Source organism: Hyalella azteca, unplaced genomic scaffold, assembly GCF_000764305.2.
Source record: "Hyalella azteca isolate HAZT.00-mixed unplaced genomic scaffold, Hazt_2.0.2 contig14048, whole genome shotgun sequence".
In the NCBI taxonomy this organism is placed as follows: Eukaryota; Metazoa; Arthropoda; class Malacostraca; order Amphipoda; family Hyalellidae; genus Hyalella; species Hyalella azteca.
The window spans coordinates 226,478-240,461 of NW_025943947.1; the positions used below are offsets into that span (position 1 = coordinate 226,478).

General features: G+C 38.4%; 1 protein-coding gene across 1 annotated transcript in view; it reads left to right on the forward strand.

The window, feature by feature from the left end:
- Positions 1–13,984, forward strand: part of LOC108667076 (glutamate receptor ionotropic, NMDA 2A-like) — a 126,940-nt gene that overhangs the window by 64,875 nt on the left and 48,081 nt on the right. Inside the window, exons 12-13 of the mRNA XM_047883925.1 lie at positions 5,873–5,985; positions 13,672–13,795. Of these exons, the coding sequence (XP_047739881.1) occupies positions 5,873–5,985; positions 13,672–13,795 (237 nt within the window). The remainder of the gene's footprint in view (positions 1–5,872; positions 5,986–13,671; positions 13,796–13,984) is intronic.

The window sequence follows — 13,984 nt, forward strand, 5'->3', positions numbered from 1 at the left end:
CATAAATAAGGCTCACGGAAATTTCCTTTTAGTGTCTTGAAAAGCGCACAACGCTGCGTGCTGGCTTTGAAGTGGTCTTTTCACGGTCTTTTTACTCTGGGAAAAACTGTGTGAGATTCATTGGTTGCGGGGGGAGGCAGACAACAGCGCTCGACGGCTGGAGAGAAGGGCTATTGAACTCGAGTGCAGGGATGATATCGGGCCGCAGCTGTGGCGTGTTGTTGCATGTGTCGAGGCTGAAACAGCGTGTTGTGTCGAGGTTGAAACAGCGTGGTGTTATTGCTGAGAAATGGTGGGGTGCTTCTGTAGCAGCGTGTAGTGACATTGCTGAGAAAGGTGTTTTCTTACTGAATCAGCGTTATGCATAAATGTTGGAATAATGTTGAAACAGCGTTTTGTGTCGCCATTGAAACAGTGTGTTTTGTCGTTGCTAAAATATAGCGTCTTGTGGCGCTGCCGTAACAGCGTGTTGTATGTTGTTGAAGCCGAGTGTAGTGTTTCCGTAGCTGCGTGTTGTGGTGTTGCTGAAAGAGGTGTTGTCACGTTGCCGAAACAGCATATTTTTGCGCTACGAAGCTGCGTGTTGTGATATTACCAAAGCAGCGTGTTGTGGCGTTGCTGAAGCCATTTTATGTCTGCCACAATCCCCTCTTAAAACACTTTTGTTGCTCCCTTGCGTGGTGGTAATAACATTACCGGTTACTTATTGTCGATGGAAGTACCTTCCCTACTATTGGTTGTGTCATGTTTTACCTGTCGTTCCTCGTGATCGATTTCACCGTTTACAGCCCATAAACTTGATGGCTCTCTGTCCTACATTAGCATTACTAGAATATCTTGAGATGTTCCTGACAAATTGTTTTGTGAGAAAACGATAGCTGCTTTAACGATATCTTAATCGTTGACCTGATTGAGCTTGTATGTGTTGTAGCTCCATAAGAAATTCTAAGTAAAAATTTTATTATGACGCTAAAATGTCTATTAGTGCATGAAAAATGTTCGGTGAAATGCGATAATTTTGATGCAGATCTGTTAAATTCGGTGTATATGTGTATGAAGTGAAGAAATATATTTTTTACAATAGTCTACTGGAGCTTGACCTAATGAAATGTTCACAAGCAGAATTTGAATAACAGAGGTTTTGAATAAAACGTATAACGGTTTAAATTCTGATAAATCGGCTATAAAAAATATTAGTCACAAATATCCGAATAATTGTCCCCAATAACTTTTTTACTATCATGACATGACTTTTCTGATTTGCTCAAGTGATATAATTTATATGCATGACTGTTTTATTCCAATTTTGTGCGAACAACTTTCAGTCATGAAAATTAAATCAGAGATAATTAAAATTTTCTTATATTGCGAGCATGATTAAATTGCTCTTTATCCAAGAATTCAGCCTGATTTCATCGAACCAAGAGACAATTTAAAAATCAAATTAATTATTTTAACACAGCTTAAACATCAGTATAGGTGACCTATTCAGGTTTCGACAAATATTTCGATTTCCAAACAAAACTTCACTTATATGTGCTGGAATGCCACTACTCTCCCAATAGCATGAATCTTTGATTCAAACACGCAATGAAGAAGGTCTCATATGGCACGGCCAATTTTTTACTGAAATTAAGTGAGAAATTTAGTGCAATCTACGCAATGCAGACCTTTTTTATTTGTCATTATTATTATTTTGTGGAACTGGCATGGACTTGTTTAACTACATATAGCTTTGGGGATATCTAGGGCTGGATTTCGATCCTGTGCTTAACACTTATTGTCGTAATTGATGACCGAAAACTCAATAATCAAATATGTAATATGTTACGAGCTAATTTATGATATTCAAATGACCGGCCGCGTCGCCACAATATTTCAGATTGACACCTTCGCCACGCATTCTAATGACAGACGCTCGCTTCTTGTAAAATTCTTCCCCCATTGGTTGCTACGCAAAGCTTTAAGCTGAATAGAATTTAAAATTGAAATAAAAGATTGGTTTAATATATCGAAGATTAATTGCAAACATGAAATGAGAAAATGGAAAAGAGAATGAGAGCTGGGAGTAATCGGAGATCAAGTGAAGTGTTCGTAAAAATAGAAAACACAAAAAATTCTTAAACAACATTTCATACTAAGACCTGCCCTGGTGCTGAAGTCAAACCCAGTAAACATTAGAGCAGTACGCCTGTCGGGATCAAGCAGTTAAAACTGACTTTTAACTAAAATTCGTAGCCATGTGAGAGTGGTTTATGAATAATATGAGTCGCATAAATGGAAATAGTAGGAAATTTTCAATCTACTATATCACCTAATAATATTCTTAAATCGTGAATTGACTAAAATAAGAACAGCTAATTATTAACATTAACCACAATTTCACCAAACATTTAGTAGGATACTTATGTAGCGAAGAAAAATTGTTACCTATATATCCATGTATTGCAGCGATGGCTTAGTCGCGTTGCAGAAATCCGAACTTTCGAGGCTCGATCCACTTCAGCGCCGCCCGAATTGCACGGATTACGGAAAGTCGCGCCGACAGGCGACGAGCGGCGCAAAGTTTGAGCCATTGCGGTAATTCTTGGGCCTCCTTCAACTGAACTGCAGCTTCGGTACATTTTAATCACAGCATAAGATATTTTTGGTTCAATAAAGGATTTTTACAATCTTGCTCGATACAAAATGATATCAAAAAATGTATATAAAGTTTTTAATCTTGATCAACTATGCTGACATATCCTGAGTCATTGGGAGGAAAAAATATTTTAAAAATCGAATTTTCATTCGGGAATCACATTTCACTGTTTGAACTACGTATGCCAGCAGATAAAATATTTGTGCCTATGTTCACCATAAGACACAATCACACAATATTGCGCCATAATGAAATATTAGTGGCAATTAGACTAGGTTACTGCAGAAGATCCAAGCTCCTTGTCCGGTCACGGAGGCGCCTCTAAGTCGCCAGCAGCTTTGGCACTTGTGCAATATCTTCTTAATTTAGCACCGCCTTTTTGGCTCAACTCCTCCTGAATTACTGGCCTTTATTTCAAGTTGTTGTTTCCAAGCGCGCTGCCGGACTCGCGTGGCAGTGCAGTTAAGAGGAGGAAATGCATCATGACAGCGACCTTGACACTGGTATATTGCATTGTGTGTAAGCCGGTCCAGGAAGCTGTTCATGGCTGATTGAGAATTGCAAATAGTGTGTAGATAGACTAACATATCAAAACAGAGTCTAAATTTGAGCTGACGTAGAAGTCTGCGATGACAGTACATGCTTACATGCTATAGTGAATTTAAAAATACGTAAGCCATTGGAACAATTTATGGGTTCAATTATACCCCCTGTAAAATCGAGGTCGTAGTACAAGATTGTAGCCATCGGCAACACCTGCAGTGCATTAATTAACATTTCTGTTCAACAGTTAAAATAATTGATTATATGCGTCTGTGAAAGGGTAAAACCAGCGCCTATAGACGATCCTTTCCACAAATATTGAACTGCATTCGCATAAAACATATACGGTAAGAAAAACGAGGGCGCTAGCCTCTCTGATGCTGACCACCATCTGTTAAATGTTCCGCATTGCTTTAAAGCCTAACGCTCTGGAGCGAGAGTTTCATCATATGAAGAAGAGGATCATAGTGGATATTCTGCTGAGCCACTTATGATGCATAGACTCCAGTAATTTGGTATGATGTGATTGTTCAAATAGTTGCTCATGCCTAGGTTTATTTCGTATCTGAATATTTGATAAATAATTTTTATTTAAAAACTCATTTTTATATTGTGTTTTCTATAAACCCAATAATATGCTCCTTCAAAAGTCGCTTTTATTTACCGAAATTCTCGAACTAGAAATAACGAGTTTTTTTAAAAAAGGTTCCTAATTAGCACCTGCACCGCTGAGCACAGTCAGGAATTACGCTGAACAGCAGCAGCGGTGATCAAGGTGCAATGAGCAGTAGATAAAGCCATGTATGATCTGACATAGTTATTTAACATTTACCGAGATGAGGCGGTCCGTATTTTCTGCGTTTCGTCGATATTCTTCCTCGCCATAAAGAAGGCCAAGAGCCGTGACCGGCGATACCAGCACTCGACGGCGTGTTGAGGCGGGGCGAGAAATGCGTGAAATAAATTTATTAAGCGGACACTACTTAATTTTACCGACACGTGTAATAAATTTGTTAAGCGGACACTACATAATTTGACCGACACGTGAAATAAATTTATTAAGCGGACCCTACTTAATTTACCGACACGTGAAATAAATTTAATAAGCGGACACTACTTAATTTACCGACACGTGAAATAAATTTAATAAGCGGACACTACTTAATTTACCGACACGTGAAATAAATTTAATAAGCGGACACTACTCTACCGACACGTGGATAATTATTGTCCGTTTAGTGCTTATGCGCTGCACTTCCTTCTCTGAATATTCTAGAGAAACTCTCTCCATTTTCGACAGAATATGAGCGCGAGAGCAGGTTTGTTTATTTGCTGTACTTAATTACTCTGGGTAGATGACAGTCTCTTCCAAGTGAGCTCACCAAGAGTAATACTGAAATAGCAGGTATGTGAATGAATTAATTTATGTGGTATGTGTATTTAGAATATAAAATAATTAAAACCTACGCAATTCGTTAATTCAGTTTCATGAAATCAAAAGTTTCCTTTGTTGTAGGTCCTACATTCTCAATCAAAACTTATACTAAATTAAATACAAGTAAATCCATGATGCTATATAATCAGCCAGACCCCAACATCGGCGGGACCCTGAATATATTAAGTCTATCTCCCTCAGTCATTTGAATCGATGTTATCATCATAGGAGTCTTCAAAAGCGCGCTGGACAAAAGGACGAATAATCACAAATTGACACTCGAACAAAGGCCGACTTCACTGCTCTGGACGCTGAACAATAAGCTGTTCCCTCGCAGCTCTGGACGCTGAACAATAAGCTGTTCCCTCGCAGCTCTGGACGCTGAACAATAAGCTGTTCCCTCGCAGCTCTGGACGCTGAACAATAAGCTGTTCCCTCGCAGCTCTGGACGCTGAACAATAAGCTGTACCCTCGCAGCTCTGGACGATGAACAATAAGCTGTTCCCTCGCAGCTCTGGACGCTGAACAATAAGCTGTTCCCTCGCAGCCCTGGACGCTGAACAATAAGCTGATGCTTTGCCTCAAACCACAGCCAATAAGAGAACAAAGGCTTTGTGCAGTCCTGCCGAGGTTTCAAACACGCTCAAAGTTAAGATATTCGGTACGAAAATTGGCTTTGCGGCTACTCCGTTCTGCAGCTAGAATTGAGGAGTTTAAATTGACGTTCAATTTGATGCGTCGACTCCAGAAATTGCTGACCTGGCCTAAATTGCCCATTTGTCTTGGATGTCTGAACTGAAAGGGTGCGGGAATTCTATCTGATTTCCATGGCTGGTCTTTCGAGGAAAGCTTCTCACCATATTTAGCTCAGTGATAGTGTAACTGCTGTCTCATCTTCTTTCCAATTAATTTTGTGAACTGGCTTTATTTTACTAACTTCAGAAGCTTGACTGCAATTCTTTATTTATTCTGATTAACGAATAAATATGGCTGATTTCGTTATTTTCTAAAAACCGAATGAATTAATTTACCTTGAAATTATTTCTTGTGCAGGTATTCAGATCATCCATCGATACGTAAAAATTTATTACGGTTTTTATTTTTGATTCATAGACCATCATATCCAGTGTTAGCTTTTACGCCTCGTGTATGTATGCAATTGCCTTGTTAATTACGCTCCAGCTGCATGTGTTTATCTTCACACGCCCGCCTTCTGACCTGGTATTGACTTTGAAATTTTTTCCTTCCGTCAGGTGGCGCCTCCACGCGACCACAAGTTCTCCCTCCTGCGAACTTACTGGCTCGTGTGGGCGGTTCTGTTCCAGGCGGCTGTTCATGTCGACTGTCCTAAGGGATTCACGGCGCGGTGAGTGAGCCTCATAGCTTTACTTAAGATAAGGTCATTTCTTTACACTAAGTAAATGAAAGTGCTGGGTTAACATGGGGCTATATTGACACTAATTACATCACTACGCTGGGTGAAAATGGGGCTATATAGACACTAATTACATCACGGCGCTGGGTGAACATGGGGCTATATAGACACTAATTACATCACTGCGCTGGGTGAACATGGAGGCTCCTAAATGGACTTCGTGATGAGTTGTAAATGCAAACTAGGATTGCACCGCAGATTAAAACTTTTGAAAATGTTTTTTAAGGGTTGAAATGTTACAAAGAAAATATTGTCGAGTAAAGAATGACAATTGCTGCCATTTATCTAAAACGTGGCGTCGAATAACAAGGGGCCACATTTCTTTCAAGTAGCAACGATTTTACGGTTTCTCCTAGGAAATATCTCTTTAATTTCTTTCAAGCTCTATTTCGTTAACGGTACCCTCCAGAGATCTTACTTTATTTGAATTATTCCATAAATAGGAACTCGTGAGCGATTCCATTGTCAAATTTTCGCACACCTCTAATTTGTGTGTCTATTGTGTCTAATTCGTAAGGTGCCTAATTTCTCTTCGATAAATATCTAAGTTAACAACGCTTTTCATATTCCTTATAATTTTTCATCATGCCTATAAATTCTGGAATGTAGTGGCAAAACTATATTGTGATGTTGCTATAGGTTGTGCCGCATTGTGTTGCCGACAGAATGTGATAGATATAGAGTTTTAGCTCTCCGATCAAAAGCTAGCATTTGTGAGCTCAAACGCATTTCAGCCGACATTTTTGACCTAATGTCATTATTTACCAGTGCCTTATTTAGACAAAGACAAAGCTTTGCTTAATTAAAAGTTAGCGATCAAATAAACATTAGGAAGTTTGCCTACTCGAATTAATATTGAATTAAATGCCAGGAGACCTTATAATGTGACAGGCACACCTAACTTGCGTCAACCTGTTCGGATGACGTTTCGAAGGTCCGTATTAGTTTATTAGTTAGTTGTTATTCGTTAATTTGATCGGATGACATGAGGTAGGTTTTAATTAATTTGTTAGTTGTTATTCGTTAATCTGATCGGACGCTGAACAGTAAGCTGGATCCGATTAAGTAAGCTGGCGCTTGTGGGTCAGTTCCATCTGATCCAGTATTTGTTGGTTGTTTAATTATTGGCAAGGTCTTTGTTGAATGCCGTCAACAATCATGGAACTGACCTTATATGATGATCAATTTGAACAGCAGTTCGAATCATCAGTAACTCATTTCAATAAATTATGGTCGCTTACAATCATGTTTGTTTGTTCTAATGACAAAAAATATTTAATATATGAGTATATTATATCTTGTTTATTACAAGAAGATCTAGAACGCACTTTATTCCTTTTGATACAAATTTCAATTATAAATGTTCTAAATGAAATTATTTGAGAAAGAAAGACAAGACGCAAAATATCTTTTCAGAAATTCACTCAGTCTGCTGTGATAAACGCAAAAATGTCATTTCAATTATTTGAATGATTTTTGGAGTTGAAGATAGGATTTGCTCTGTTAAAATAATCGATTAATATTTTTTATTCTTTTTGTTAAATAAATTTATAGAGCAGGGTGGAAAATAAGGGTCGTTTTGAGCATTTCCTTCACCACACTAATTGATCGACCAGGTTTGAAAACTATAAGTCATATTGTGCATTTCGTTCCCCGCACTGCGCCTCTAATTGGCGAAGGAGTCTGTGTTTGTCTGCAAATTTTCAGCCAGTGAAATTTTTTAGTTCGTGAATGAGTCAGCGTCCTTTAAGGGGAGGTTGAAGGCTCACGAGTCTGAATAAGAAAGAAGAACATCACAGAGCTTCCTTTTAAGTCTAACAATAGATTGGTGCATTTATTTTTAGGTGTATAAGAATAAGGTAAAATTACGAACATTCTTCATACTCAGCAATATTTTTCTAGTTACTATTATCAAATGGGCATACAATTTGTTGTGCTATATCACATAATATATGCATTAGTTTTTACAATACACAATCTAGAAAAAACGTTTTAAAACTTTTACATACTCTCCAGTCGTTGTAACAGATTTTTTATAGACCCTGACGTAACCAGCGGAGCCAAAACTAACAAATTATTCAAATTATCATAAAAGTAGATATAATATATCACAGTCATGTCTGAGCCTATCCTCAAACGGTCCAGTAATACCTCTGCTGTTTCAATTTATAAGAAAAGAATTTTCAGTTGGTAACTAAAAAACGCGTCGGCCGGGAATAATCATTTCTATAATCATCCTGCGCCGGTCAATCTGTCTGGTGTATTCGAGGAGGCATGTAAACGAATGGCCAGGCAGCCAAGCTATCTATTAAAACGCTCTGATTGGCTTCCTCACTCGCACTCGCTCCCTCAAGTGGCTGTTGAGGTTTCAGAGTAAAGAATATGGTTATGCATGAGTAATGAAGTGCAACAATATCATTCATCGAATTGTTTGGCCCATTTTTAGGTTATAGATAGTACTGATGATGATGAAGACAAATTCAATTTGTAAATAAACCATATTAATTCATTTGTTACTAACGCTCTGTAACTGGTCTTGAAAGAAACTAGAATTTTTTTAATATTTGGGTAAACCAAACATCTTAGGCCCGTTTAAGCATCACGCGGCTTGTAACTTAAATATCTTAGGAAGTAAGTTAGATTTATACGAGGAGTGTTTTAGAATTAAATTGTTGTTTCTTAAGCTACGCCTTGGCAGCGCTACGACAGCCATTTACCGCATGTGCTTCGGGCAGCCACATCTGTTGGAAAGCTGCAGACGCCATTACGGAACCATCTGATCCAGTCTACATCTGTTTACACGATTTTAAAATGCCTTCACCTGTTGAGAATCCCGCCAACTGCAAAGTACGTACGTAGTTTCTCTGCGCTCAATGCTTCAAATAAGTTGACATTCAGCGCCAAATCAGTCAAAAGTTTGGTTAAAACCTAATAAACGATGGAATGGTGCGGAAATGAGTCAGAGCCTTCAAAGATGGTGGCACCAACATTCATGATAAGAAACGAAATGAGAGACCTTCTGTCATTATATACGGATGATCTAATTAAAAAAATTCTCGATTTCATCCTTTACTAAACAGACAATTCTCGATTTCGTCCTGAGCTGAAAGTTCCCTGCTGTCTCAAGAAGTGTTCTCTACGAAATTGTCCAGTCAGGTTGTTTAATCAGGCGACAAGCTTCTATGACGATGGAGTACAATGGCTGGTCTCAAGATCTAATAAATGCCTCAATATTAATGGGAGTTATGAGGAGAAGTTGAGTAAAGTATGGCCTTTGAATATTTTTTTTAATCACCTTGTTATTTTCTACGTCATATCGGTACTTTTTTGCTAGCACGCCTTGTAACTTGCCTGTAATTGCATCAGAGAGGGAAGAAGTTGGTACTTAGGATATCGCATTCGATACGAATTAAAAAAATGCTGACTCGAATTCCAAACGAGTTCATTCATAGTGTTTAGCTTCTTCCCAGATTGAATTATTGCAATAAATGGATACAATCACGTAGTGGCTATCTCAATGATTAATTAAACTTTTGCATATATTGTCACCAGAACATCGTTCGGTTTCTTTCCGGTCTACATTATGCGGTCGAATTCTTCAAATTTACTGAATAGAATGCGTTTGGGTTGGGAACCACCCACGAATGCATGCTCATCGATCATTTGGCCTCCGATGACTCTTTTTGCTCATGCTTTTGCTGCCTCGCTCCTCGAAAAATCTGATGACACCTTCTCATTTCTTACTTTTCGTGTAGCTGCTCAAGAAGTCGTTTTTTACATCAACTGAACCATTTTCATAGCCTACGTTGCGTACGGCGTTGAAATAATGCTTCTTTTATCTGCAGTGAAAGGCCCCGGTCACCTTTCATCATCCTTATCGGTGGCTCTGAGAGAAGGCAGGCGCTTGTGGGGATATTTCACTTTTGAATGAGCGGTCGTCTGTTTTAGGAAGTCACCCAGAAACTGGGTGCACTATGATCCTAGTCTGACTCGCCCGACATTCATATTTGCTCCATAAAGTTCAATTTAACCCTAGTATTATTGCACATTATTTTTCAATTTTTCTGACGAATTTGACTCGGTCCTAGAACTTTTTATATGTTCAGAAATCGACAAATAATCTTCAAACAACAATCATTATTGAGCGATGAGTCAAATGCAAGCCTTGCATCATCAAGAAGTGTCTTCAATAATTGCAAGCGATTGTTTCAATAAATATCCTCATTTAACGGTTTGACTTTCTAGCATTACTTTAATTCATTGCCCAAGATGTAATTAATCTAATAAATTGCGCTCTCTTTACGCGTTAAGAATTTTCTGCGGAAACAGAACTAAATGATCCGCGTATAATACAAATCGATTTCCATAACTCATAACTAAATTCTACTACTGGTTTACTCGTATTTAAATTTTAGTGTTAAGATTACTAGTAAACTGATTTACTGAGAACAAAAACCATCGGCTCAAATGATCGTCTTGCGGCGACGCCTGGCTGCGATGAACGTCGTGAGCTGAGCTTCAGATTGCGATAGCCGATATCAGGTCGAACCTTGCAGGCCTTAATTGGTCATTGCCTTTAGTTGGCCCATTCGTGGGCTATAGGTTTCAGATTACAGCCATCTACTTTTACAATGAGTGATACTGTACGTAGAAACTGACCTCGGAAAGACCATGCAACCTGACACAGTGAGAAGAAAACCATTTTATTTAATTTTCTGATCCAATTTAATTCTCTTTTTTACGATTTCATTCACTGCTGTCCCGGAGGCGTTTCCAATAATAAAAAAAATCTAATAATGAATGAAAACATAATAACTTTGTTCATTCATTGTGATGGACGAATTTTTAATAACTTTCTTGCCACTTAGACGTCGTTTTTGGGTTCGAAGTGGTGCCTTCGCTATTATTTAAGTCTAAGATTGAAAAATGATTGCATTATCTATTAGGTTATTTATCCGAACGAATGGACAGTCAGAAATTAAAAATATAAAAGTAAAGATGGCTTGAATGGATCAAACATCGAATAAAATAGTATTTAAACAATGGAAATTTTAAGTTCCATGGAATAAAATGTATACATCAGCGAATTATTAATATAGGTGAGTACATGATATATTACCAAACCATATTAAGCCACCATTATTATCAATTAATTCAAATTCAGAGGTCGACGAAGGTGTGTATATTTAAACTGAATCTCATTTTGAATAAATTCTTCCCTAAAAAATTCAATCAAGAATTAATTAATTAATTTATACTTTCTCAGAAATCGACGGTATAAAATGATCAATAATTCGTGTCTTCGTGTGACCATTATTTTACGTCATGTACGAAGAATTACGTTAGTTCTTGTGAAGCATCGTTTTTTGAATAAACAATAAAAAAATACAGAATTCAGCAGTAAATATTATAGTGTGACTTAGCTCGTTCTATCAAAACCAATATATTGGTACTACGCGTAGCTAATTTCTCGTTTAAACTTTATAAGCTATTCGAATAATGCGCCTGGCGTCTCTCAAAGTTAAAGATTAGTCGGCATCCTACTAACGCAGCGAGCCTCATTACTGTTCATCAAATATTCCTTAAAGTTTCTCATAAATGTTACCTCCTCCTGAACTACGGGAATTCTTTCAGCATAAATGAGGCTGCTGCCGAATTTCCTTTAATTTATGCGGTAAATGCGCCACAGATTTATGGTTATTTTCAAACAATTCGCAACTTTTATATTGCGAAAGGAATAGAAGTCAAGGCCCTCTGTATTACAAGGTTACCACTAACATCTAAAATGTAATTTAGTTCCAAAATCATGATTAAATTTATTTTATTAAGTAGGAAAACACCTTCTGTGAGAAGAGTTGGGAACATATTTTGCTGATTAGGTCTTTTGTGTTTTGCTAGAAAAAATTAACTGCAAATTGTGAGGATAAAACTAATGAAATTTTAAGCGTCAAAAATTTAACCTATCGAAATAATGCTGGTAAAAATAAATAGGATAAGCGCAAAAATGGATAGCATTATCATCGTAATTTTTTCGGGACAGCAAAATGTCGCATACAAATGAATATAGACATGACTTATTTATATATGAGCAGAACAACCCTGCTTTGTTTCAGTATCGATTTACGCTTGCTTGCTGAATGAGTTAACCGAAAGTGCATCTCTTGAATAGTCCGCTCGCCCCCTGGCTCTATAAAATTTTATTCCAACGGAGTGTGGAAAAAGGTATGAACTTACTCAAAGTTTCAATAGAAATCGAAAACTGAGTCAATTTGTATGTATTCCATGAATCAATACATCAAAGAATATATCAATCAATATGTCTGAATTGATGATGCTAATTTTGCACACTTCTCAGTGATCGCATTTTGATTTATTCGATTTACGGAGCTTCGTCAGGTGATAAACGTCTTTGTCAGGTGAATCAGTTATCAGTTAATCAATCACTTAATCAATCGTCAGTTATGGAAAGATCGGGTTCCAAAGGCCGGATCCCATGTGAATCAAGTCACGAAAAGTTCAAGACAGGCCATATGGGCCTATTTCTTCAATGCCGACACTTCTATTCTATTCTATTCTAAATGCGTCAGGTGATGAATAAGCATCAAATTGTAGAACTGGTTTAATGCCAACTTCCACTTCACTATATCTGTTAAATGCACACAAACAGCTAGCCCAGATGTTGATGCAGAATTTCTCGACGATTTCTCCTTTTCTTAGAGGCTTCAGAGGGATTGTCAGCCTAACGCGGCAACGCATCTGGCAAATGTTCCTACTTAGTCTATTGCGAAATGCAAGCCAGCAATACGCCAGAGAACTGCTCCCATATCGGGTAACATGAAGTCACTTCTGTAGAATTTCGTGAGAGATTGGAAATCTAAAATTTACTGGAAGAAAATCATATGCCTGAATTGGATTTGCCGCAGTAAGTGAGTGAACTTGGTAGAATCTCGTGAAAAATTCAATGATTTTCATCTTTTCGTCGAAATCTATTGTGTTACATCTCATCAGTCTTTTCATCTGAGTATAGCTATTGAAGCATCATGGAAAGAAGCAATCACAAAACGTGAGTTACAATAGCAGCTTGGAGCACAAGTTTGAAAAAATTCTGTAAAATGTTGCTGCAAAATCATTCATACGGACAGGAAATCTTGAACTTCATCGGTTGCTTACGTCATGAGTTCTAATCATGGCTCGGTATCAGTGTCTCCATGCAGACGTCGTTCATCCATCAGAGCCTATGTTAATCCTGGCGCTTTGGCTGTCACCAGCCGTCGCCGCATATCAGTCCTTGCAGTCATTGCGTGATATGTCGCATCGTTCGCTGCTCGATCTCATTGCGCTCTTTGAACAATGCGTGCTGCTGGTTAAACGCATAGCGCCTTATGAACAATGCGTGTTGCTGCTCGAACGCTTTAAACTGTTTGAAAAATACGTGTTGCTGCTCGAAACTATTACGCTATTTGAACAATGCGTGTTGATGCTCTAAACTATTACGCTGTTTGAGCAAAGCGTGTTGCAGTGTTGCTGCTGTAACGCATTACGCTGTTTGAACAATTCATGTTGCTGTTCGAGCTCATTACGGTCTTTTGACTGACTCTACCCTTTTACTATTTACAGTTTCATGGCAAACATTTGGGCGATGTTTGCCGTGGTGTTCCTGGCCATCTACACCGCCAATCTTGCCGCCTTCATGATCACGAGAGAAGAATTCCACGACCTGTCGGGCGTCGACGACCAGCGGGTGAGTACCACGACCTGTCGGGCGTTGACGACCAGCGGGTGAGTACCACGACCTGTCGGGCGTTGACGACCAGCGGGTGAGTACCACGACATGTCGGGCGTTGGTGACTAACGGGTGAGTATCACGACATGTCGGGCGTTGGTGACCAGCGGGTGAGTACCACGACATGTCGGGCGTTGATGACCAGCG